Source organism: Pelmatolapia mariae, linkage group LG18, assembly GCF_036321145.2.
Source record: "Pelmatolapia mariae isolate MD_Pm_ZW linkage group LG18, Pm_UMD_F_2, whole genome shotgun sequence".
NCBI classification, from domain to species: Eukaryota; Metazoa; Chordata; class Actinopteri; order Cichliformes; family Cichlidae; genus Pelmatolapia; species Pelmatolapia mariae.
The window spans coordinates 9023116-9049255 of NC_086243.1; the positions used below are offsets into that span (position 1 = coordinate 9023116).

A 26140-nucleotide genomic window follows, 5' to 3' on the forward strand; every position below is an offset into this window, starting at 1 on the left:
TTTGTCATTTCGATCTTTTCACACTAAAATAAATGATGAACAACTTGCTGCAGCCCCACATAAACACACACGTCCCGATTCAGGGGTAAAAAGCCCATTAAAATAACCGTTTGTTTTCCTAATTAACTCACAGTGACCTCAAAAGCACCTTGGAATAATTGTACATACACGTGTCCACCCTTCATTCCTCGTCAGGATGGATGGATCTTTGACCCGGTCTCCTGAGAGTCTCACTTCCCTTCTGTCTGCTGCGAGGCATTGGGAGATGAAGGCAAACCTTGTCTGTCTTTCTATTGCTCTTTGCTGTCATGTGTAATGTACCGTGACATGACAGTGGAAGACCCATGAATATAAATGGTAGCTCACAAATGACAGAAAGGAAAAGCAATCAGCAGATTCTGAGTGTATGATCTTAACTGAATGATTGTTTCCACCCTTATTTGTTCTCTATATTGGTTAATATTTAATTGATCCTTATTTGCACAAGAGTTGTTAATGTTTCTGATAGCATATGATGTTCAAGGAAAATTTCCTTAATTTTCTTTAGTTTTATTTGGTTCTGTCACATAATAACAGCACTGCCTTTCATGTAATTCATGCATTTTAAACATTAGTGCTCTACCTCACATACAGTAATACAGTAGGAGAAATTAGTAGACAATATCCTCCAGTGGGTATGGGTTAGGTTCTATTTTGTAACTGGTCTGAAATGCAGTCTCTCTTTACTGCTATTATTCAGTAATCTAAATGACTTGCTGGTAAACTTTTTAGATTTAATACACAATCCTTGTATTACTTAAGAAACAATGCTGTACCAAAAGAAAGAATACAACTATAATAATCAGCAAAAGCATCACCATTATCATCATCAAAAGACTGACAGCACTTTCCCAATTTCTGTATGCAGACACTGTATGCAGGTGTTGTAATGCACCTAATGACCTGCATGAAGCATCAAATAAATCTCACCTGAGTGCTTGTTCACCTCCCTTCACTCCTTCCCTTTTTCAGAGCCGCCCTTACTCTAAATCTCTTGAAGAGACCCAATTTCTTGGGTCTCTTCAAGAGTACTCATCTCTATTAGCGATTTTCCACTAGTATCTAATCAGCTCTGTTCAGCTCGACTCCACTCGAGGGTTTTCCTTGTGGTAGTTATTTTTCCCATTTCTCAGTACCTAGTACCAAGTGCTTTTTTAGTACCTGGTACCAGTTACTGGTAGAAACCCAATAATGAGTGAAATGGCTACACAAAAAACAACACAATGGTCCCCTAGTCTGACAAAAAGCCATACACTGAGCAGCAGGTATACCATTGGTTCAGCGTCCTCCACGGTTGATGTTACGGGACTTTCTGCAGCATTACAATAACGAGCCCATGCACATTAGGTGTAAAGGAAAATCGCTGAAAATGAGTTGAGTTGAGTTGAGCTGAGTAGGTACTAGTGGAAAAAGGCTACAGAGGAGCTCAAGTTCAATGGTCCCCCGAATGCCCTGATGTATTCTGTCAAAAGCCAGAACTTTCATGCTGGAGACAAGAATCTGACCAATACTGGATTTCTGGGGCTGATAATGACACCATATTGACAAGAAAAAGATTGACATTGATATATCTGCTGTTGTTCTTGATTTCAAACTACCGTCTCTTCATCTATGATGCATAATCTGGGGCATGTACAGAAGAGCATTTTGAGCGATGGGGTTTGTGGCTCAAACTGCACAACAAACTGTAATAACACTATGGGATCTGATATTAGTGTAATGGGCCAATATTGTCCTCTGCTGGAAATTTGTGCACCTATTTTAGTTAAGAAGTAGGGGTGTGTGGATGAATCCAGATATTGATAGTATCAATACCATTGATACTAATGTATTGGACTTTATACTCTGGTTTCACTTTTTATAATTTATATTCAATACATTAGAGACCATTACAGGTCTGTGACTCAGATCATGTGACTCAGTGATGCAGAGCAGAGACAGGCTGCAGTGAGTGAGAAAGAGAAGTGTTATGATATATGTGGCTGTAAATGACAACATTGCAGACAGTGATGTGTTGTGAAAGGTAATCCACTTTAGTGACAACACCGCCAATTTATAAAAAGCCATGAAAAGCTGAGAAACAGAGAACTTTTCTCTCAGAATGGAAGCAAAAGAAACACAGGCGACCAGTATGCTGTTACTGATTGCCTTTAGACAATATTCAGACATTCAAATAATATAGTCGCCCCTGTGAAACGTGTTAAAGGATTTATTTTATTGGAACTGAAAAAAATGTGCCCCAAATATGAACTACATAAACGTTTTAATTTAATAACCCTTTTGTGTTGTCAAGACTATTTTATTTTTATATCGGATTCAAAGAAAGTTCCCAAATGCTTTTCAGCCAAGTGCATTTGCATTTCAGGTCTCCATAAATATCACGTCCGAAAAACATGAAAAAATGTGAAAGGTATGTTTAGTTAACTAAGGAAAGCAAAAATCACAATGATTTAGTGGCCATTAAAATATATTTAGAACAAGCATATTGATGCTTGTTCTAAATATATTTATATCATATCTAAATATATCATAAATCCTGACACTGCTTTGCACAACATAATCTGCTTTTGTAACTTAAAAGTATCACTGTGGTAACTTGATATCACGATACTGGCTCTGTATTTACTTGGTATTGTCGCAATACCAGATTTTGCAGTATTGAACACCTCTTGTCAGAAGGATAATGAGGGGTGGTGCCTCTGCTGATAAATGCCACAAGCAAAAATTTAAAAAACAAATGGCCAGAAAAAAAAGTACAGACAACTGAAAATTCTACTTAATTACATTAGCAAAGTGTTTACTTGATACCTCTGTATATACTTTATTCACTTTAGGTTTGCTCTATAAAACCTTATTTCTTCGTGTTATCATATTATTGCTGCATAACCTGTTGATATATCCGTGTTACTACTCTTACTAACTCTTCTTGTTCTATGTTCAAAGATCAGAGAAGCTTTGAAGATTGTAGACATGTTCTCAGCTCTAGTATTATTAGTATTTGTACAGTCTGAGTTTGTATTGTTCACTATGTATTTTTCTTATCCTCTATTTTTATTCTTCACTTTCACTATTACTGCTGACATTGCATATGAATGTGCTGCCCATTAAGCTGCTGGAGGTTGGATACTCTTCACTCCTGTATTTATTTTAACAAAATATGGCACACACCCACACACCCACACACCCACACGCACACACACACAGCCATGTGTGTCTTAGTGGGGACATGTAATTGACATAATGCTTTCCCTAGCCGCTTATCCTAACCATCAAAAATGAATGCCTAACTCTAACCCTTAGCCTCAACATAACCATAACACTGACACTAAAACTACATTTTGAGTCTCAAAAATGCCTTTAAACCAGGCATTTTGTCCCCATCAGGGCTGTGGGTCCCCACAAGTATAGTAACATTCCAATTTTTGGTTCCCACAAAAATATGTAAACATGATACACACACACACTCACAATCTCACACAAGAAAAATGACATGCAAAATGTAATTTGTGAGTTTCCTTTTTCATGTATGCATTATAGGCATATGGTTAGATGTTTTTCATTATTTGGCTCTATCATACCTGCTGTGTGGAAGGAAAGCAAGAACAAAGTGTGTGTGGGATGTGACAAAAAATGTGGAGAAGTGGGACTGAGATGAGGAAAAATATAAAATATATATATATATAAAAAAATGACATTTCAAGGTTTACACAAGAAAAGAAGAGATTGGCTCAATATGCCTGCCTTTTCAATTAAGTCTAGCTGTCAGCCAAGCTAGTGATTAATGAAATATGGAATGCCATGCCGTTTGTTTTCCCTAGGAAATTCACCTCTCTATGTTCAGAGATTACCCTCCCAATACTTCCAGAGCATTTGAGCTTCTTGTATTCCAATGTGCCTTTCCCAGAGAATTCACTAATTTGGGGTGGCCCAGTTTACTGCTGACTGGGGATACTGGAGTAAAGTTGTGGCAGCTAATAAGAAATTGATGGAAATTGGCAGAAAGAGTGGGGTGATAAAAATGGACTGAAGTATGCACCGAGGAATAGATGGATACTTGATGAACTCTAAGTAAACAAGGTTGAGGGCCATGGCTTAAAAAAGAGAAGCTGTTAAGAATGCTGCCATTGGCAAACCAGGGGGATTTTTGGAGCAGTGAACTGGGACACTATAATTTCTATTATTATTTCTATTATTTCTTCACTACACTTCAGTAGGGAGTATTTATTTTGTGGTTTGAAAAGGACAGTAAGTTTGATTTTTAAAAAATAAAAAATAACTACGTTTACTGTGTGCACTGCAACTTTAAGGTCCAGAATCAAGTTTCATTTTTTATTTACACACTATCACCTAAAACCTAAATATTGTCCCAGTTGAGTTTGCTGTGAATCTAGCATTTCAATTGTTCTTTAATAACAAATAACTGTTTTTTTATCTTGTGTACACGTCCCAATGTCTAAGTACATTTTTCCTCTGCATTATCTCAAGGCAAAACAATACTTGCCTGTACTTGTTTGTGGTGCTGTACATTGTGGCTGTTTTGCTGGTAACATTTAGCTCAGTGTGGCGATTTTCTTTCAGTTTTGGAAGCAAGTTCTGCTTTTTTGGACATTTTGAAACTATAATTTAAAGGGTGGTCCTCAATCCTCCAACTAGCTTAATTTACTGGTTCTCTAATCACACAGTTCTCAGCTTTTTGTGGAAAAGTGATTATTCACCAATCCATTAGCTCTTTCACATGGTAAACCTGAATATGCGATTGGAACAGCAAATGCTGTGATGTTTGCTAAAACGGTTCTCTGTGCACCTGCATGAGGAGTCATTAAAAAATACTGAATAATGATGAATGATTTCATTAATTGTTTAACTGCGATCTACAAAATTTTTCATCAGTATAATGAGATTTTAATGAAAAACAAATAACAGTTTGAACAGTACTGATTACAGCTTGTATAGTATACAGCAAGTTTACTCTGCAGTCTGATTCACTCGTCCTTTGTCACTCATTTTTACTTCAAGCCTTGCTTTGGCATAGGAATGTTGTTCCATTCTTGTCTGTTACAGGATTTTAGAAGTTCCACAGTCCTGGATCTTCTTTGTTTTTCATTTTATGATGGGACAAATGTTTTCCATTGGTGAAAAGGTCTGCACTGCAGGTACGCCAGTTCTACTGTTCTACTCTGAAGGCATGCTGTAGTAACAGATGCAGTATGTGATCTGACCACAGAACACTTTTTCACTTGATCTCAGTTCATTTAAAATAAGTCCATGCAGCGATGTCCATGACAGAATCATACCTGTTTTAATGCCTCTTTGTGCAAGAAACTATTATCACACAGTAAGACTCTACAAATCATTGCACATTGCCTCTGCATGAGGCTGAACAAGAGTCAAGGTAAGAAACACCGCAGACCAATCAACAGAATATATGTGGGACTAACAGCATGGCTACCCACATTCTGACTTTGCAGGAGACCTGATGCAACCACTAACCACAGTTATTATAGCTGAATGATTAGAAGATTACATAAATTAACTATCTTGAGCTGCATTTTCCATCAAAAGTAATTGCTAGTGTAGAACAGTTCCATATTATATAAATAGCCTAACTCAAAATATTAAATAGGGTACCTGCAGTTGCCCATCTATTTATTGCTGGGAGATCCTGTTAGTGGTTCCATCTGATCTTCTGCAAAGTTTACAGAATGTGTGAAGACATGCAGTTAGTCCCACATACATTCTCCCGATTGGTCTGCAGTGCTTCTTACTTTGACACTTGTTCCGCCTTGTGCAGAGGCAACATGTATTGATTCGTAGAATGTGACTGTGTGTGTCAGTAGTTTCTCACGCAGAGAGGCAGGGGAGTTTGCACTCAGACCAGCTTCACTGATTTTATTGTGGAGGAGTGCACTCTGAGAACAATTTGGATTGCAGACACTGAGTGGCTGCTGGAGGTAATCTCCTAGTGGCATCGGCATCGTCATCAGTGTCATCCAAACAAAATACATATTATATTAGCTATTTGTATGCTTGTGTTTGGTGCTTTTGTATTCATGCAGTATTAGATCTTATGTCACGCTCAAACTGATAAATGAATATTTTTGTCTGTCGGACATGCTTGCCATCGTTCACAAAGTGAATGTTGTCATTGGGAAGGATAAGTCATGTAAATGTAAGCAGATAACATCAATCAAGGTGGTGTGTACAGCATCAGAGTTATAGACCTGCTCAATAAAGTCACCCTCAGCTGAATTCTTCTCGTAGAATTCAACTATGACTTACATTAATTTACTACAGTTTTGTTATGAAAACTGTAAAACACCTATATCACTGACTACTTACTGCAGTGCGAACTGTCCTAGTGTGTGGTGAGCTCATTGATCCAATTGTACATCTTGAGAAATTGTCTCTTCTTTTTGTCTCCTGCTTTGCGTCTACAGTCTAAGAAAGATACGACTTTTATAAATGTGGTTACATTTCTGAGTTTACTATCGGTGTATGGTTGTTAATATGCAAAGCATGATGTTTTTTGTAAGGTATCCAAGATCTAGTTGTTTTTATTCATGATTGCTATTTGATTGACTGTCGTGTGTGATAGGCAGGTGGAAAGAACCTGCAAGTGTTAGAGAAAGAAAATTCATATATATAACAAAAAATAAAAGCAATTTTAATTGATGGCCTTGCTTGAAGTGCAAGTGTTCTCCTTCACAATCTTACCTTCCGGCAAGAACTCACAGTTTAAACAGGGTACGGCTAGACTCAGATTTCCTCACAGGTTGATATTATGACACTGAAGACATCGAGGTCTTCATACCTCTATCAGACTTCAGAAGCAGTGCGTTCAATGCTTCTGATCTCACCAGCTGACATGTGAACCGAAGGCACTCTGCTCATCCTGCCTGTATATACTTTGCACAAGCTGATCTGAGGTTTTCAAGGTTGTGTTCTAGCTTTCATCCTGTTTCCTTTATTTCTGTATAGCTGACTTAAAGCTTATGTCCAGTATGTACACTGGACATGTGGAGAGAGGAGAGTTTGCAATCCCAGTAACATGTTTAAAAAAAACACATCATTACTATTTGAGCTTGAGTGAGCGTAGGGTTAAGGTGTGGCCACACAAGCAAATTAAGAAAGACAGAGCAACCCTTTATTTAAGTAGCTCACTTAATGCAAAGAGGAAAACTTAGTAGTAGTGCTCTATGATATTTGCAAATTATGGTAATGATTGAATACCAAGTAAATACAGGGCCAGTATTGCTGATACCAGTACTGATCCTGATGCATGTAACTTATAAAGGCAGCTCATGTAGTGGAGAGCAGTGACACCTAATTTATGTCACTGCACATTTTGATGACTCATCAAAATGTGCAAATTTTAATCACAATTCTAAATCACTGCTATTTTTGGGTCACATACTGAATATACAGGACAGAAAGTAAGTATTGGTCCTATTGCGCTACTATTGTTTCAGTACCAGTACCAGTATAGTGTGGAGAAGCTGATTAATGCTACTTAAAAATACAAAAAATGTTGGCGATTAATGACCGACAGTGCATAATATAACTGAAATGTTCAGAGGTTCTGGCAGGATGTGTCGTACCACGGGTCAAGGACTAACATATATTGACTGGTTAATCTTCTGGCTGTCACGATCCTGGGCCATTTCGACCCAGCGTTTTGAGTTTTAGTTTGTTTTTATGTTTAAGTCCTTTAGGTTTTCTAAGTTCATTTCTGTCATGCCTAGGTTGTCATTATAGTTCTTTGTTTATTAGTTTCCCCTTGTGTTTTCAACCCCTATGCTAAGTCTCCCCTGTCCTTTATGTATTTCATGTCTGTACGTGATTTGTTGTCAAGTTCATGTTGCCATGTCTGTCTCATTATGTTTCCTGTTTTATTTTGAAGAGGTCATGTGTTCCTGTGTTCATTGTGTTTAGTTTTACTCTTCCACTTTGACGTCGTTATGTTGCATTCATGCCAGGTCTCTATGTCTTTGTCCATGTTCCAGGCTTTTGTTGTGTTTAGCTCACCCAGTTTAGGTTATGATTTAGTTTTGTATTTGCTTTTGTTTGTTATTGCTAAGATCAGCCTTCAATAAACGGCTCGTTTTCAGTTAATATGAAGTCTTGTTGTTTTGCGTGTCCGCACTTGGGTCCACCTTCTTCACTCCATATAATCTGCCTCAGCCAGACTGTGAAACTGGCACATAGGCAGCACTTTAGAAATCGCTGCATCCTTTTGGCAAAGAGGAGAGGGACCATTAAGCGTACTATCAAATTGCAGTTGAAGTACAAGCTTTGCAACAGCATGCAGCTGATGTGCATTACATCTGTTTTGCAGAAGGCCTTGTTGTTTCAGCAAGACAATGCCACAACGCCCTTTGTATGTATTACATAACAGGTGTTAGGCGTTACTGTAGTCACATTACATTTTTCAGTAGTGCAGTAATGCATCTCTTTAATGTACTAAATTCAGTAATTACATTACAATTATGTTGATGGTAAAAAAACAAAACAAAAAAAACCCCACACACATGCTTTCTTCTTGTGCAGTTGCGCACAGTCAGCTGATTTCAGTTAGTGTGCGGGAGGTGGGAGATGGTGGAATTTCTACAAATTTTCAGAAGCCAAGGTATGGAAATAACTTTTTATTGCACAAAAGAGCAATGATAAAGCGTAGACTATAGGTTTATATTGTTAACTGGTCATTATGTAAGGTGTTTCAGGTCATTTTATAGAGTAATGAGAAGGTAATGTAATGACTAGTGTAACAAATTACTTCCTCTAGTGGGTAATTAAAAAACATACTGCAGTACTTTTAAGAAAAGTATGATTACTTTTTTTGAGTAACGACCTGAACAGTGTAACAGCATGGCTTCATAAAGATTGTTTGTAGCTGATCGAGGGTGACTAATGTTTGACAAATCATTAAAAAAGCAAAATATTTTATTTTTACTTACATTTTTTTAAATGACAACTTTTTGGGAGATGGGATTGCACGTAATTGCTTGAGTCTAACATTTTATTGTTTGTATAATAAAAGCAAAAGAACACAAAAATGCTTGCTTTTTAATGAAAGCTCAGATTGGTCGAGTCTGATTTTTAGATGTGTACTCATAAAATTCTAAAAGTCATATCTAAAAATCTGTGGTCAAGGGAAAAAAACACATTTTCTTACTTTGTGATAAATACATTTTTGTGCTGCTCTAGTTTTTTCTTTCTTCACACTAAGATTTGTGGCTATCCATCTGCAATTTCTGGGATTTTTCTCCCCTCATGTTCTTGTGGATTTCTATAACAGAGTATGCAAATTTTCAGCAGGGTTATGTATAATAACCTTACATTGTTGTCACTTTTCCTCAGTTAATTGCTATTAGTCACTGAGTAATTAAATTCAATAGCAATCCTGGTCTCCACTTGGATGGATGATTACAAAGACAGTGCAACCCTAACATAAATCACTGTGACATGCATAGAAAGGGAACACCCCCCCCCCCCCCCAAACCCCCCCCCCCCCCCCCCCCCGCACACACACATTTTTCACTGTTTTCAAGTGCCTGAGCAATTGTTTCTCAGACAAGTTTAGCGTTGTGTGAAAGGAAATGAAAACAATGGCAAGCTCATATGCACAAAAATGTGATATAAAGCAAATGATCCCTTTAATCAAAGATTTTGAATTCAGATAAGCACATGCATTAGTCCAGTCAGTGTGAAACCTCCCCATCTGTTTACATTACAGCAAACAAAAGAACAATGTGCATATGTTTCTTTATATACTGAGTATTTCTTTCACATCGGAGACCTCAGAGTGGATCTATTTGTAGATGGTCCTCATTGACTTCACAGAAAAGATGACCTGATACTGTCCACTTGGCCTCCTTACTGACTCCCAAGGCTCCAATTAAAACCTTATGATTGGGCTTAAGTGTGTCAAACTAGCAGCATACAGCAGCTCTTTAATGTCAGATGACTTGTTGAAAGCTATGTGCAGGATGGGAGGCATGCAGTGGGCTCCATGTCATGCTTTTATGCTGAAACAGTAACGTTTCTCATCAGTTATTACAATTATTATTATTGCAAACTCATTCTTCTTCTTCTTCTTCTTCTTAGACGCTTCATAAATCTTTCATCCTGTAGGCTCCACCTAGTCCTTGCTGCTGTGGCAGAATCCATCTGTCAGTTCAGTTGCTCTAAAAGATTAAACTTCTGAGAGAAAATAAACTTTAACACAAATAAACTTTTCTTTTTGTGTATTTCATATGCAAAGGTAAACTATTTGAAGCCTGTACAACTAGAAAACCTCTGTATATTATTTTTGATTGTATTAAACGTCTTAAAGATTTGGACTTTAAGCAGGATGAGTGACTGAAATGTCATTTTGCATGTTTGGAGTGGAAAGTCATCTAATATTGCAGTAAAAGGCATGACTAGCCATCTACATAATTTTCTGTGGTTCTTATACCACCACAGGGGATCAGAGATTTAATATCTAATGTTGTGAGTTCAGCTTTTTCTTGGTTGAGTGCCCATTGTTCAGCAGACGGTTTGTATTTCACCCTTCAGTTAATTACTTTCCCCGGGCAGAAGAGTCAACACAGTGCACCCAAAACATGAATTTTATTCTGAAAACCCCCAAAACAAAACATGCATGAAATCAAGGCATCAAATAAATGTAGGCTGTGTTTTTTGACTTAGTCTCATAAAGCAGTTGTCTCTTTTCATAAAGTCTTTAATAAAGCAGAACTCAACAAAGCGAAAGGAGGATGTTTGCTCATGACCTTGAAGCACAACTGAATGGGAGGCTCCAAAAAGCTTAAATGTTCTCTGAATAAAGCTTTTGGCAAGAAGTGACAGTTTGAGCCATCATGGGTAAGTGAATAGGCCCTTATCAATAGCAGCAAGAACCAAGAACTGCTTCAGGTTACACCCACCAGCTATAAAAGGACATGAAAGAAAAATTATCTCTCAAGTTTGCAGGAGATGTAGTGGAAAATGTCTCAGTGATGAATAAGAGAGCAACAGACTTTTACTAAGCTTTGCCTTGAGAGCACTTTACAAAGTGGGCGAACAAGATCTGTGGTTAGCAACAGGGTATTAACTATGTGAATAATTATTAAAAATAATCACTGGCATCCTCAGTTTTTGTTGGGTGCTTAAAATTTGTATAGGCATGTTTGTCATGCCTGCCATTGCAGTGATGCCAACATTTAATAATAATCAGTGTATCTGATGCTCCCAAGATCCCCAAACAGTCTGTGATCTGCCATGAAGTGTATCAATCCAGCGCCTACCACTGTTTCCTTTAGCACTTTATTGCCAGACGGGCTTCCGTTGTGAGACACCTTGGCAGAGAAATTCCCCATCGGTTAATATTTTATTGTATTAATGAATCTCATTTCGACCAAACTGTCACACGAGTTTTAAAGCTGAATACACTAATTAACCTTGACAAAGTCGGGTCGAAAATTCTCACCAAGCAGAGTGGTGCATTCAGAGTCGAGCAGACCACCAGATTTTAAAACGTGTTTGTAATTTGGCTCATATTTAAATAAATTGCATCTTTAGTTAAAAGTGCAGCAAAATGAGATTCCAAAGATTGTCTTTGTGACATCACTGCAAAGGTTTCTATACTACAAACCCTGTAACTAAAAGAACAGGCCCCAGGGAACAAAACCTACATTCACTAAGTATACAGAACCACCAGATGCAATAAATCTTTGCATCCAGAGGTCATGGACCAACAGGAGAAGAACAGCAAACCAATAAGGAACTGTCGTGGGGGTTGTGACAGAAATTAATTGGGAACCTTTTAGAAAGACCAAGGCTGGTTCAGTGAGACTCTCAGACAGAGGAAAAGTTGGGAAGAAGTGGTGCTTATATGATTATTTATAGAAACCTGTTGTTTTCCTATCATCTTCGAGCCTCAGTCACTGGCTTGTTGAACACTGGACCTGTATAGTCTCCAAATGCAGCATGTACTGAGTATAACCTTGCATTATACAAACTTGCTATTCCAAGGATGATGCACTCAGTAGCACAAGCAATTTGAAGGAGGCAGCCACTGTATATGCAACACATACTGCATTACATTTTTTGCAAGAGAGCTAACTCTTTCCTATTGGGGCCACTGCAGCAAGGAAACAATACAGTACAGAACAATGCAGTCCAAACTATTTCATTAATCTCAAGGGCAATTTGTTTGTAGCAGCTTGTTATAGACCAAATGCTGCAGTATGTCGCAAGATACAGTTACATGTAAATAACAAAGCTAAAAAAAATTAAAATATGAAATCATCTCTGTAACAATATGTGTGTAACTATTGGCAGACTTGGCAGATGCAACAAATCAAATCAAATAAAATCAAGGTGATAATATCTAAAGCTAAATGGCAATCAAGCTGTAAAAGGAATAAATTATTTAAATAATCATTTACAAGCAGGTAAAACATAACAAAACCCTCACAGCTACAGCAACAATTTGCAAGGACATTCTTTGATACTGTCTAAATGTTATTGGGTTGAGCTCTAAGCCTGTCCTGTGGGTGGTCAAACATATAATTTGAGAAGCCTGTGAGAAACGTCATGGTGGGTGGTTTCATGTGACAGTGGACTTTATTAATCAATTATCCGTGGAACCCCCTGGGCTGTCTGCACTCATTTACAGTGTGTTTTATCATCAGAGAGCTGGCTGGGCCCACCGGTTACCGGGCAGCCTGCCAGATACTACAACTGCCTTAGTCTGGCTAGTTTGGCAGGACTCAAAGACAAACACTCCATGTGTTTCAGGAACCATTAGTATCAGCTCTTCCCAAGTACATCCCAACTGTTTACAATATAACAGGCCACTATATGCACATCACACCACAAACATAACTAAGTTTCTTACCGAAGCACCATCGGGAATCCCATCGGTGTGTCTGCAGGGAAAATAGGTCATGTGTGAGAAGTAGTGGCTCCAAGGAAGAGGTACCACACTTTTTTGAGACCTTTTGTTTTCCCTAACATCATCTCACTGACTGGATTACTTCACATTACAAGTGAGGAAAAGTGAAGCCCAAATGTCAGTGAAGGATTTTTTTGGGAAAAGAGAGAATATTTTATTGCATAAAAAAGTGCTGATAGCATCTTGCAAACATCAGGAACAACTGGAAAAGCTGGAGTGTGGACTCCAGCTTGTTGGTCTGGTAACTCAAACACGCGTTCACACTGTTCTTATTCATAAAGTGCTTTACAAACCAAAACATTAGGGCTAACAGCTGGATTTTCCCGTTTGAGTGCAGCTAGCCAAACAGCGATCAGCTACTTACTGCTAAAGAGACAGACAGTAAAAGTGGACAGTATAGCCTCGGTTTCTTAACATAAAACTCATTGTTGCATCCAGGGGCAGAACAAATGTGATCCCTTTAAACTGATTTTTAGTTTTATTGTGGTTATTTTCCTCTAAGTTATCGATTCTGTCATTAGTTAGCTAACATAAACTAATGTAAGTCTATTAGCTGCAATCAACCGACCAACTACATGACATCAGGACATCAGAGCAGGGCTCCATGGTGTATATTAGCCTTTATGTGTGTAGCATTTCATGTCCCCTTTAATAATTTATTTAGCAAGAACAAAGATAAAATGGATCATGGATGTGCAGTCGACAGAGTCCTTTGGTGCAATCTGAACTGATCGTACAAGGCAGAATGGATCCATACTTTAATCTTTTGGATGCCAAATTCTGACTGAATCTGTTGCAGCAGAAACTGAGGGCATTGGACCAGACAGCATTTTTCCAATCTTCTGGTAGTTAGCCAGTGTCCTGTTTTTAGCTGACAGGAAATAGACAAAGACATAGAAAATATAAAATAAATCCCAAGGCACCTGATGTGGTCTTCTCCATGCCATGTTCAAAGTTACTTAAATCACCTTCCTTCCTCATTCTGACGCTTAATTTGAACTTTACAGCTGTATTTCCTCCTGGTAACTGTAGCCCTAACTGGGTCTTATACTCAATGCTAAATTGAACATTGGAGTTTTCTCAGGAAAACATAAGGCTTCTGAATAATGACATGCTCTGTTTTTAATCAGACTGCAGTAGTGTTGTTAGCAACAGAGTCACAAAGTCCACTGCAAGTGAGAAAGAGAATAATAACAGACTAAAAGGAAGAACTCCTGAGTATCTGCTGTTAGAGCTGCTACTGGCACAGGGTGGACTGGAAATAAGGGGTAACCCATTTTTACTCTCAGTTGCTTGAATAAAAACACAATAAAACATTTTAACTAACAGATTAATACATGTTGACATGTTATGCTCTATACCAGATGGGGACCCTATTAAGTGAATGCATCAAAATCAACCAGCATCCTATTACTCTCTCATTCATGCTTACTTTAATAGGCAAATAAGACATACTTTATTTTTGAAGATAAAGCCATATGGTTTTATTACATTAAGGGATAAATCTGTGTTTGAGCAGTGCTAAACTTTTTTCCAATCCTGTCTGTTTTCTCTTTGCACTATAACTTAAGGAGCCCTTGGCAAAACACTTGGCTGAAAAGCGTGGAGAGGTACTAAAAAAGTAATAAAGAGAAAGATTGAATGCATGGCTTTAGTGGGTGAATGGATACCACCACAGTTCAGTAATAATGTGGTAATTATGGGGCGGTAACAAGAAGATAATATTATGGAAATAGGAAGGTATTACCACCTAATTACCAAAGTAATATCCAAGTGACTGTCTTTTATGAACAGGTTGTGTAACTGGATAATTACAGATCAAAGGCTTGGAGTGGTAAAGTGGTAACAAACATGCCCATGAGGCAAAACCAATTAGTAATTGTATAATAATATTCGGTACTAATTTGATAACCTGCTGGAAGTAAAATGGCAATATTTTGCATTAGAATTTTACTGATTTATGGTAGTGACCACAACAGAGTCATTTGGACCCTTTGGCATTTTAACAATCATATAACTGTTCAAATAACACCCATCATCTTATATTTCAAGACTTACCCTAAAATAGGTATATTCATCAGACTGTGAATTATGGGGTACGTGGGATAAAAAGAGGGCACTATTTCTCAGTGAGTGCTCGGTTTTTATTAATAACTTCTTTATTTTTGTCTTACTCAATGTATTAATGAATTCAGAAATATATTTTAACTTTACAATGTGAAATGCAATCATTTTAATCACTTGTAAGTAACAAAACCTCCTAAAACATCATCTTAGACAGTTATTTTGTCAAATCTGACTCACAATCAGAAAGATTAGATGAGACTCCTTGACTCATAGGCACATATTTGTTTTACATTATTACTCACAGCTTCTAGAACAATGTAATAATACTCAGTTATAATCACTGTTGATATAAGATCAAAGAACAAAGAACAAAGGATACTACTCACCCCATCTTCAGTCTATAGCCTTGAGACTATTCAGTTAAATAATCAGACATTATGCCCTGAGACTCAGGTTTAATGAAGTCCATCATCATAATGTCAGAGACAGATTGTCTCCCGACTCTTCCCAGATTTGAAATATTAAAGGTCCTTGGAAGTAGTTCCCAGGACCTCAAGTAATGAAAAAACATCTTCTGCTATCTGACACACATAGTCTGAAATTCAGTATTAATAACAGCATGCAAAAAGCAATGCTTTTTAAGATTTTCTTTTTTGGTCTTTGTGCTTTTGATACTGAGAGCTAGGAAGAGATAAGAAGAGAAGAATCAAACTTGGGCTGTAGTATAACCACTTGTGTTCATGCACTATGAACACAAGATGCATTGGAAAATACTTTCTACACACTGATCAACATTTGCAGCTTGGAAAGAATAGATAATAATAATTTATTGTAAAAAATTGATCTTTCTATGTTCGTCATCGGAATAGAGATGTTCCAAAAGTGTTGAAGTCTCCGTTATAACTCAGTTTAGAGTTATAATAGAGGTAGATTTACCAATCAGAAGTATGAATCACTTTTTAAACACTTTTTTTAAGCAGCCGAAGGTTTTATCAGCTATAATTAACATCTCATGTTAGCTTTTTTCTTTTACAATAAATGTCTATACATTGGTGGTGCTCTAAGAGCTTCACCACAAAATGAATGTAGCTTAAATCTGCTCTAGGCTCAGGGTTATGCAGGCAATAAGCTTTTTAGACTGAGAGCTCACAGTCAACATTTTCATTTGAATATGGGTTTTGAACTAGTAACAAAAAATGACACCAGCCCTCAAACTACATTAAATAGCTCTATATGCACCCATAACATCCCCTGAACAGCTAATGACAAATCATTGCTTAACATATACATACATGAGACATTACTAATGTCCGTCTTCTTTAACCCATCAGAGCCCAGACCAATTTTTACTGTCAGGAAAACTATGGGTGAGTCAGTTTTGAAACTTTAACAGAAACTTTCCTCAGTGTGTAAAGGGGCAGTGACACCTGCGTTATTGTTGAAGCCTGTGGATTATTTTCGCTGGTGACTGTACAGGGTTTTGTTTCCTCCCCAGGATTTCGCCTCTCTGTTTCTTCGGGTCGCCTCGTCTGGTTCGTTTCCTTCTGGAGGTTTTGGCAAACAGTACCAAATCGAGTGCGCTACCAGTGTGTGTTTCTTCACCTGCACGTCCTGGCTCCGCATTCCCATTCACATTCTGTTGTAAATATACTGTCCCTGAAAATTCACCCTTCACTGTAAATACATTTCCTTCATTGCAACTCTGTGCCTCCGTGCGTTCTGCTGTCTGAGTCCATCCGCATTTCCCATAACACATCCAAGTCAAACATCTAAAATTTTTGACCGTTCTGCTTTACAAAGATTTTTCTAAAAAAAACAAACAAAAAACAAAAATCACACTGCAGGTATATTTAGATGTAAAAAATTTATTGAACTATGCACCTCCAAAATTATTAACATTGTTTTGTTTTGTTTTTACTCAAAACAGCTTTTGTGGTAAAAGTGATTTACAAAAATTGCCAATACAAACTTATACCATTCAGCCACAACAGTGTCTAATTTTGTGCTCCCCTCTTGCTAAAACAGCTCTGAGCAGTCGATGAATGAACGCCACGAGACCTCCTGGGTTGTCAGGCATGAAGACATTAACAGTTGTTTTGGTTTTTTGTTTTACTTTAAACTGGCACATCCCAAATCACAAATTAAGGGAATTTAATGACCACATCAAAAACATCAAATTTTTGTTATATTAGTCAACTTTCCTGAACATTGCAGTTGATATTGCAGCATAGTTTACTGAAAGAGCCCATTGTCATTTCAGAATACCCTGCCATGAAATATACATGGTGTGCAACAATATTTATGTGATACATCTTAATGTGTCACATGAACTCCCAAACCAACCCATATGGAAAAGATATATATATAAGTCTTATAAAGTTTGTATCTGTCTTGTGTGAAACTTGTATGAAAAGCATACAAGAGTGAAAACAGATATGAGATCCCTTGAAAAATTATATAAATGAAACTTGTATGTTTTGGATACTTACTAAAACAATATATGAGAGAAAGTGGCCACTTTCATGAGTAAATCATATAAGCGTTATATGATTCACTATATGAAGTAGGCCACATCTTATGCAAGTCTTTTATAAGTTTTTTCTATTTCTTTTCCATATGGGAAAGCTTTCCCGGCAGAACATTTCCCATAGTATTACACTACCTTGGTCTGCCTAACTACTTCCAGTAGTGCATCCTGCTGCCATGTCTTCCTCTTGTAAATAATCCACACACACTCAGCTGTCAACATAATGGAAAAGAAAATGTGTTCTTCAGCCTTCAACCCTCCTTCAAGGAATCATCGTGCATCAGTGAGTCTTGGGTGCTCGTGACCCTGTTGCTGGTTTACTTGTTTTCCTTCTTTAGCTCGCTTTTGGGAAAAATTCACAACAATCACTATTTTGGAAATGCTAGTAGTCCAGTTGTCCAACCATCAGAAGCTGACCAAGAAAAATGGGCACACTTACCATTTTCTCTTGTTTGTAAGTTATTTCCAGGTTGGACTTAAAAAAAAATGTTGATTGTTGCTGCCCAATAATTCCTGGTAATGATATAATCAATGTTTTTCACCTCACCTGTCATTGCTGTCATTGTTGTAGCCAATAGGTGTATATTGTATGCAATAGCAAAAGTGGCTCCACACCATATACAGTTTAAACATTTACTGACAACATAGCTTCGATGCATTCAGAAACTCTACTGTAATCTTTGCATTTCAAGAAGGGAGAAATTTTAAATTTCTTAGCAAAAAAACCCAAAAACCAAGATGCTGACAAATACATGGAAAACATGATATGATAAAGCAAATTCTTTCCATTTAACTTATGTGAGTTGCTTGCAATGGAGTGCTTTGGAGACGCTTTGGAGCACATTGTCAGATGTGATACTGATTCTTGAACTGCAAAATTCTGCAGAATGACTCTTGAGAAAATAAATATATCAGCTACTGTGAAGATTATGAGCCAAGCTGATTTGTTTCCAAACTTTGCAGACAGCATGCTTATGAACAATAAAATAAACTTGTAGTTATCTGAATCTTCTACTAACATTTTAGGATGTTACCTCTTTCCTCTAAACACACATTTAAAACTCTCTGATAACAAAACACAGCATGAATATAAAATTTGAGGTATACAAGTGCTAACTATTTACCATTGCCAGATGCTGCATTTCATCAAACCCCTTTACATTAGACTGCACATTCACAGCCATTACTGAATGGGCTGTACAGTGATTTCCAACTTGCAGTTACAGTATTTCTTTCCAAAGTCTATCTCCCTGAAAAAAATCCAAACACCCCCAGCATACTAGCAATGGTAAATGTACAATTAACTTTTTATTAAGACATTTAATTGTGAATGCTACTCCTTCTCTTTATCCAATTTAACACTTTGACTTATTTGCACTCGTTTGATTTTTTCTTGTAACTGTTATGACCGCTACTATTGCTGGTTTGAAGACTTAACTCTATAGTTTTCTATAGAGTTTGCCACTCTATAGTGGTAAAGTTATTACCTCTTCCATTTAAGTTTGCACCTCTGTCGTTTCTCAGGTACTTTTATTGCATTACACTTTCTTGTGTTCTTGTGTAATTTTACAACTTCGTTTTATTTGTGCAAGTGCTGCAAAAGCAATCCCCTTGCACAGATTATTAAAGTTATCTCATTCTAAAGGACTTCAAAAAGCTTGGAGTCATAAGTGGCTGGTGTTCTTCAATTTCACTTCACTTTGTAACTGCTGTCAGTAACAATCAGTACAGACCTATCATAGACCTTCCCCCGCACTCCTGAACAAGCTATTGTTATGACATTTTAAGAGAATGAGATATTGCACAAAATGATCCTTATAATTCCTCTTGTATTACAGTCTGACAATGCTTTCTCCAGAACTCTGATAAGAGCATCCTTTAAATGTGCTTTCTAAGAAAGGATCATGAGTGTTTCTTTTCTCAGTAAAAAATACAAACTCCCAGCTTCTGTAGATTTACTGTCATCTCTGATTGTTGCTCACATTTTCCAGAGACAGTCCGAGGCCTTGTCCAGAGACAGCCCTTTGTTACTGATCTATCATCTGTACTAGGCAGGCCAGAGTTAATGCTGGAGTCACGTTGAATCCACCTGGACTGGCAGACTGCCGCTTTTTAAGTCTCAGTAAAACCACCTCTTTCATTTTCACTGATCTCCTGGATGGGGACCTTAGGGTTTTATGATTAGATAACCAATTGTCAGCCATCACGGTGAGCCACTAGTGAGACTACAACAGGTTTATTGTCTGAAGAAGGGGCTTTTGTGATATCGATAGTAGGTTCACATGAGAGCCCCAGTTGGGGGACTGCGGCAGCTGGTTGACCCAATGACGCTACCATAAATAGGAATTCGTTAGTACGGCGGGGACCAGTTCCTGCTACTCCCCTCATGGCCTTGGTGGGGACCTTGGAGGAACTCTTTAAGCTGGAGCCTCGTCGAGGAGTTTCACACTGCAGCAGGGCTTGGAAGCACCTGTAAAACTGAGGCAAGCATACAGCAAAAACATATGGTCAAGCTTCTTTTAAACTACACAGTTATATGCAAGAGACCACAGAGGACAAAACTTTATGAACTAAACACTTGGTTCTTGCTAGGCTGCATTTTATACCTTTTTCTAATATTGCTTTAAGGACAATACCAGCTTGATGCATTTTTGAGCAAGGTTGCTGCTTCTTCAAGAGGGAAGTTTATAGTGACTCATAATCTTTATTTTCTTAGTCTCACTCTTCTCTCTGGTAAATTGTGATGGAAAATAGGGTTATTGTTTTCACTTGCCTGCTTATATAAATGCACCAAATGCAGTTGCTAAGTCAAATGACCAGCTGATAACACTTAATTATGAGTGTGAGCCATCACTGTATTTTCAGTGTAATAAATGATTTGGGTTATTTGTGCAAACGATCATCGGCATAACTTTGTGCTGAACATTGGGGGCGTCAAGATCTCTGTCTAAATAAGTAAATAAATCTGGGTAAATTCCCAGATGATTAAACATGCAACTATTTTGCTGGTAATAACCAGTGATGGGAATAACGGCGTTACAAGTAACAGCGTTACTAACGGCGTTACTTTTTTCAGTAACGAGTAATCTAACTAATTACTATTTCTATCGTTACAACGCCATTACCGTTACTAACAAGAAAATGCAGTGTGGTCGCGTTACTACTTTTCAGCAAACAGACGGTTGAAGCTGTCTTCAGCTTACCGCACCTTCAGTTGCATGAAAGTAGCTGTCTACGTAAGTGATCTGGGCGCTACAGCTTTAAGCATAACCCTCCTAACCCCCCTGGAAATTATGCCCCTGCAAAGGATGGCAAGTGGAGGGTGTATCCAGGTTCTACTGTGTTTACTCTGCTGTGCTGTGAAAAACAACTTTGTTGCCAATCAGATGCTCTCCAGATGGCTTTGCATGATGGATCAGAATCTGGTGGTATTTTAATTCTGTCGACTTTGACAAGATCCCCAACAAAGCCTCCACCGTGTTTTACAGATGGCTGTAGACTGTCACTGCTGGATCTCTCTCCTGACCTCTACATATGGCTGTTTATTTAAATTAATAATTTCAAATTTGGATTCATCACTCCATAAGACCTGTTGCCACTGATTCTCACACAAGTTATTGTGTGATTTGGCATACCTCATCCTTACTTAGGAATGGCTTGACAGCTACCCTTCCACCTGAGACCATTTTCCTTTTTTAGAGCTACCATTTCTTCTTTCACCCCACTTGTTCAATCGCCTCTAATATATAACACTATATTAGATTTATTATATTCTGGCTTTGAGAATTACCTTGTTAGTGCAAAAATACTATTTTATTCCTGTGAAACTCTATCATCTTTAGCATTTTTTATCGCTTAAAACTTAGTAAATTACTTCTCTAGAAAGCCAGGAGAACTATTACTTGAGCTCTTGGCTTCCAGTCTGGTTGATTGGAAGCAAATTATGAAGAAATAAAAGGGGTGTGTTGTATTTTAAAAGAAATGTTTAAATTAAAATGGGAGTTCAGTGCTTACTGTTGACACACACAAAAAAATGCAGGGGTGAGAAAATGGGTTTATTTTGTATATGTATTCTCATACGTGGTTATTCCAAATGTTCCCAATTAGGTTCTCATTGTGTGTTGTGCAGTGCCACAAATCATTTAGCACTTTTAACAACATGAAAGTTGTGCCAGTTAAAACAGAAAGTGCACTCCATGCTGAAGTCAAACCTGCTAAATGGCAAATCCAAAAAGTTTAATCATTTCATTAAAAGTTTGTACAGCAGGCGAAGCAAAAGGTGCTAAAAGAAAAAACAAGAAGAAAACCATGGATTTCTTCCTGAAAGCAATGCCCTCTTTTTCAGATTTACACACACACACACACACACACACACACACACACACACACACACACACACACACACACACACACACACACACACACACACACACAAATAATCACATTGTTAAGTTTATTCTGCTTTTACCACTTACATTTGTGTTTGTGGTCTAGCCTCCGTTCACCAGCCAGCTTCCCCAGCCTTTGGGGTTTACCTTACAAAACTGTGGCACAGGTCATTGTCTTGCATTTCTGAAAGCGTTGGCTGTTTGATGTAATGAGGAAAATGTGAATGTGCAGCAAATAGTATGAATTTGATTTTTTTTTTTGTTTTTTAACATTCTATCATGCTGCTCTGAATAATTGACTTTTTGCATTAATCTTATTTGATGTGGGAATAATGTCCCATTAGTTTTGGAGCAGCACTGGCATCCACAATCATTATCTCCATTGTTCTTAATGCTGCAGAGTCAGCTTTGGATAAACATAACAACCCTCTGGAGACGAGAAATTGAGGACCTGTGGTGTCGCTCGGTCTCTGTATAACAAAATAGGCTGTAAAGGAAGAGGACGCTGACTCTGTAACTCTGAACTTGCACTGTACTAAATTAATGAAGCAGGGAAACAAAGATAGGGTTCATGCTGCGTTCACTGGGCTATTGGTGAGCTACTGCACTTTAGTTCCAGAAAAAGGCTGACTCGAGGCTGAGACCTGCCCTGCAGATCTACAAACAGAGGTGATCCCCTACTGTGTGCTGCTACAGAAAAACAAGGACTTAAGGCATAGCAGAACATATCCAAGCCCTCCTTGTACCAGGAAAATTACAGTCCCACTGCTGGAGAAATGGTGACTGGTCTTTAGCATTAGGAAGGGGTACAGTTATGTACTCATCATGTAGGTGCAAGGCTATTAAAGAAACAAAACAATCATTGGGGAAACGCTCCAAACCCCCCAAAAAACTCTGACATTGTGACGACAGGGTTGTGTCCACCTGGTGGACCCTAAATAACATAAATTTATCACTTTAACTACCAGTTTTTGGGGCCTGCTTTAATCAGCAGTTTCTTCTATTTTGTGACAGAGATGTGTTCGATGTGAGCTGTGACAAAATGAAAATGTCTTTGAAGTGGTGGGAGGCAAAGATCTCAGCACCTTTGCCTCTTAATTTTGCAGCTTCTGCAATACCCTGTTATTACCAGCTCCATTACTGCAACTTCACCGGAAAAGCAGTTTAGATGTTCAGCACCTTGTTTGTGAAGGCTATAAGCATCATTGTCGTTATTACACGAACCTAATATCCTTTGGAATTAAATCCATATTTGATGATGTATATCATATATTCACTACCAAACACACTGCCCCAGGGGCAGTGCATTGTAGGAGACAGTGCATTTATATCTTTAGTTTGAGAGGTAATGGAGTGTTACCTTTCTATATGAGTGTGAGAGATCCAGACTTGCACTATTGCAAACTGGAATTAACATGCTCATCTGCTGTTTTATATGGTGGATGTTTTAGACATGTACTTCTATTCTTTCTTCTGCATAATGCCAGGAGGAGCCAGTCAGAAGACTTAAAGACTTCATTTAGAGAGGGGAAGGCCTTAAAGAAGAACTAAAACAGCTTGATTCAGACTGTGGATGAATTGTAGGACTGCACCAAGGCCTAATATGAGATAAATAAGGTTTATTTTGAACTCAAAATCATTCATATAGTAAAGTCACTTTAAAGGTTGTAACATGGGACATAAAAAATTAATAAGTTATTGAAAAAATTGATAATCCTAAGATTCCACAGATACATAAAACATTAGAGAAATATCTTTGCAGTGTGTTGTTCAGTCTAATTAATTAACAGATAGTCCTTGATTAGGACATTTTGAAGGACCTCTCAGTTCTTCATTCATTTCCCAGTAACTACTCAGAGTGGGAAATAATAACAAAAGTACTGTTTAACATAATCATGGATTTTGCACTGTTAGGTTCTGCACTATAGTGTCACTGCTCTTCACAGGTAAATGGGATGATTGCAGGGCTTCACCTTCACCTTATCACCAGTACATTCCAGTGCTTCTCAGCATATTAGCTCAATGGGCAATGACAGACACGCACTGTGCAAAAAGCTGGATGCATGATTGAAGTTGCAGAAGAGCTATACAATATAAAAGCAATCATAACTGCATTTCTTTGTAATCAAAATAAAGACATAAAGCTTTTATTAAATTAGCTGGTCTGTAAACATCACTTGGTGGATCCAATCAAATAAATCAGCTATAACTTAAATGGATAAAAGCATTTTAATCTTGCAGTTGATCATGGCCTCTTCATCAACAGTAACATCATGCAGTAAATTGTATTATTTGCAAGATCAATACAAAAATAAATAAAGATAAAGTTAGGTTAAGTACTTTTGGACCAAATTCTGTAAGACTAGCTTTAAACTAACAAACAGCAAACTGCCTTACTGTAAACAGAACTCCTCTAACTGATAACATTGTCTTTCTGAACCATTACAGGTCTACACTTCCACAAATACTGTATTCTCACCAGCACCAAGAGTCAGAATACATCACAGTTTGTAAAAAGAAAGGACAGGCTGTCTCCAAGGTACAGAGGGAAAGCATTGAAATGTATACACCTTCTGTCAGGGTATAATAAATAGTGAATGGACCCCTGGATACATTTTTAAATCCAAGAAACAGAACTGGAAGTCTCGAGATTGTGATTTCATGCAGATTTAGCTGTTTTATATCAACCTCTTAACAAAAAAATAAATAAATAAAAATAAAGAGTTCCTGTGTTATCCAGCATAAACCTGGTTATTTCTTGCACATAGACGGATAGAAAGATTCTGAATAATTAAAGGCCTCAGCAGCAAGTTAAAAATGTAACAATGCATTCAAGGTATACGGGTTTATTTTCAATTCTACGCATTTCTATCCACATCTGTAACATATTCTCAACATTAAACTCCAATTTAGTCCTCCTCCTGAGTTCGTGTTAATGTGGACTCTGAAGATGCCACTCTTGAGTAAACGTAGTATACTTAGTATACTTTCTGAGTTTCATGTATACTTATAGTCTACTACATTTTCTCATGGGTGCAAAATACAGTGAAACTTTTTCTCAGCATGTGCTTAGATTTAAGGCATCACAACAGTGAAATCACACATGTGGTATGTGGAATGAGACAAAAAGGTCGAGTGTACACAGATAATTAGTTCAAAAGTCATTTATTGATTGAATTAGATTCACGACAGTAGCATGTTATGTGACCCAGACATGTGTTTGTGTAATTGAAAGCATGTGTACAGAATATCACAGATTGTATCTTGACCATTTTTTAACCACTGATCATTAGACCAAAAAATGGCTTCTAGCAAGTGTTAGTTGTGGAGCCAAAGCCCAATGGCTTATTCCACTAAACCTCTATTGCTGCTTAAAATGAAGAAAAAATAAACCACAATGGGAATTCTGGAATTCTGCACATGGTTCCATAATTCTCCAGTACAATTAGCGCAGGTACCACAGCCTGTTTACTTATTTGTTTTGAAATTGATTTTAAATATTCTGCCCTTTGGTTGTTGGTACTTTCAAATAAGGGTGGACAATATATCAATATCATGTGACTTTCTCTTGTGAGACAGTCATTCTTATATGGATGCTCTAAAAAGATTCCCCTCACTAATCTGATTACTTTATGTCTCCTTATATATTTGCTTTTTCAAATGAGAGGACAGTGAATCAATGTTTACAACTATTTTACAGAAAAGACAAATTCAGACACAGGGGAAACGGTGAAAGAATGAGCGAAAGCTTACTCAAGGGCAGCTAAGATGAACTGCCACAATAGTGTAACTGAATCATACACAGACACAACTACCAATCAAAGTTTGGACACACCTTGTCATTTAATCGTTTTCCTTTATTTTCATGACTATTTTTACATTGTAGATTCTCACTGAAGGCATCAAAATTATGAATGAACACATATGTCGTAAACAAAAAAAGTGTGAAATAAATCCAAATATGTTTTATATTTTAGATTCTTCAAAATAGCCACCCTTTGTTTTGATTACTGCGTTGCACACTCTTGGCATTCTCTCGATGACCTTCATGAGGTTGTCACTTGAAACGGTTTTCCAACAGTCTTGAAGGAGTTCCCAGAGATGCTGAACACTTGTTGGCCCTTTTGCCTTCACTCTGCGGTCCAGCTCATCCCAAACCATCTTGATTGGGTTTAGGTCAGG

At 37.6% G+C, this 26140-nt stretch overlaps 1 protein-coding gene across 1 annotated transcript in view; it reads right to left on the reverse strand.

The window, feature by feature from the left end:
- Positions 1–18986: 18986 nt before the first annotated feature.
- Positions 18987–26140, reverse strand: part of LOC134616876 (vertebrate ancient opsin-like) — a 60667-nt gene continuing 53513 nt past the window's right edge. Inside the window, exon 4 of the mRNA XM_063461934.1 lies at positions 18987–20048. Within this exon, the coding sequence (XP_063318004.1) occupies positions 19767–20048 (282 nt within the window). The 3' untranslated portion in view covers positions 18987–19766. The remainder of the gene's footprint in view (positions 20049–26140) is intronic.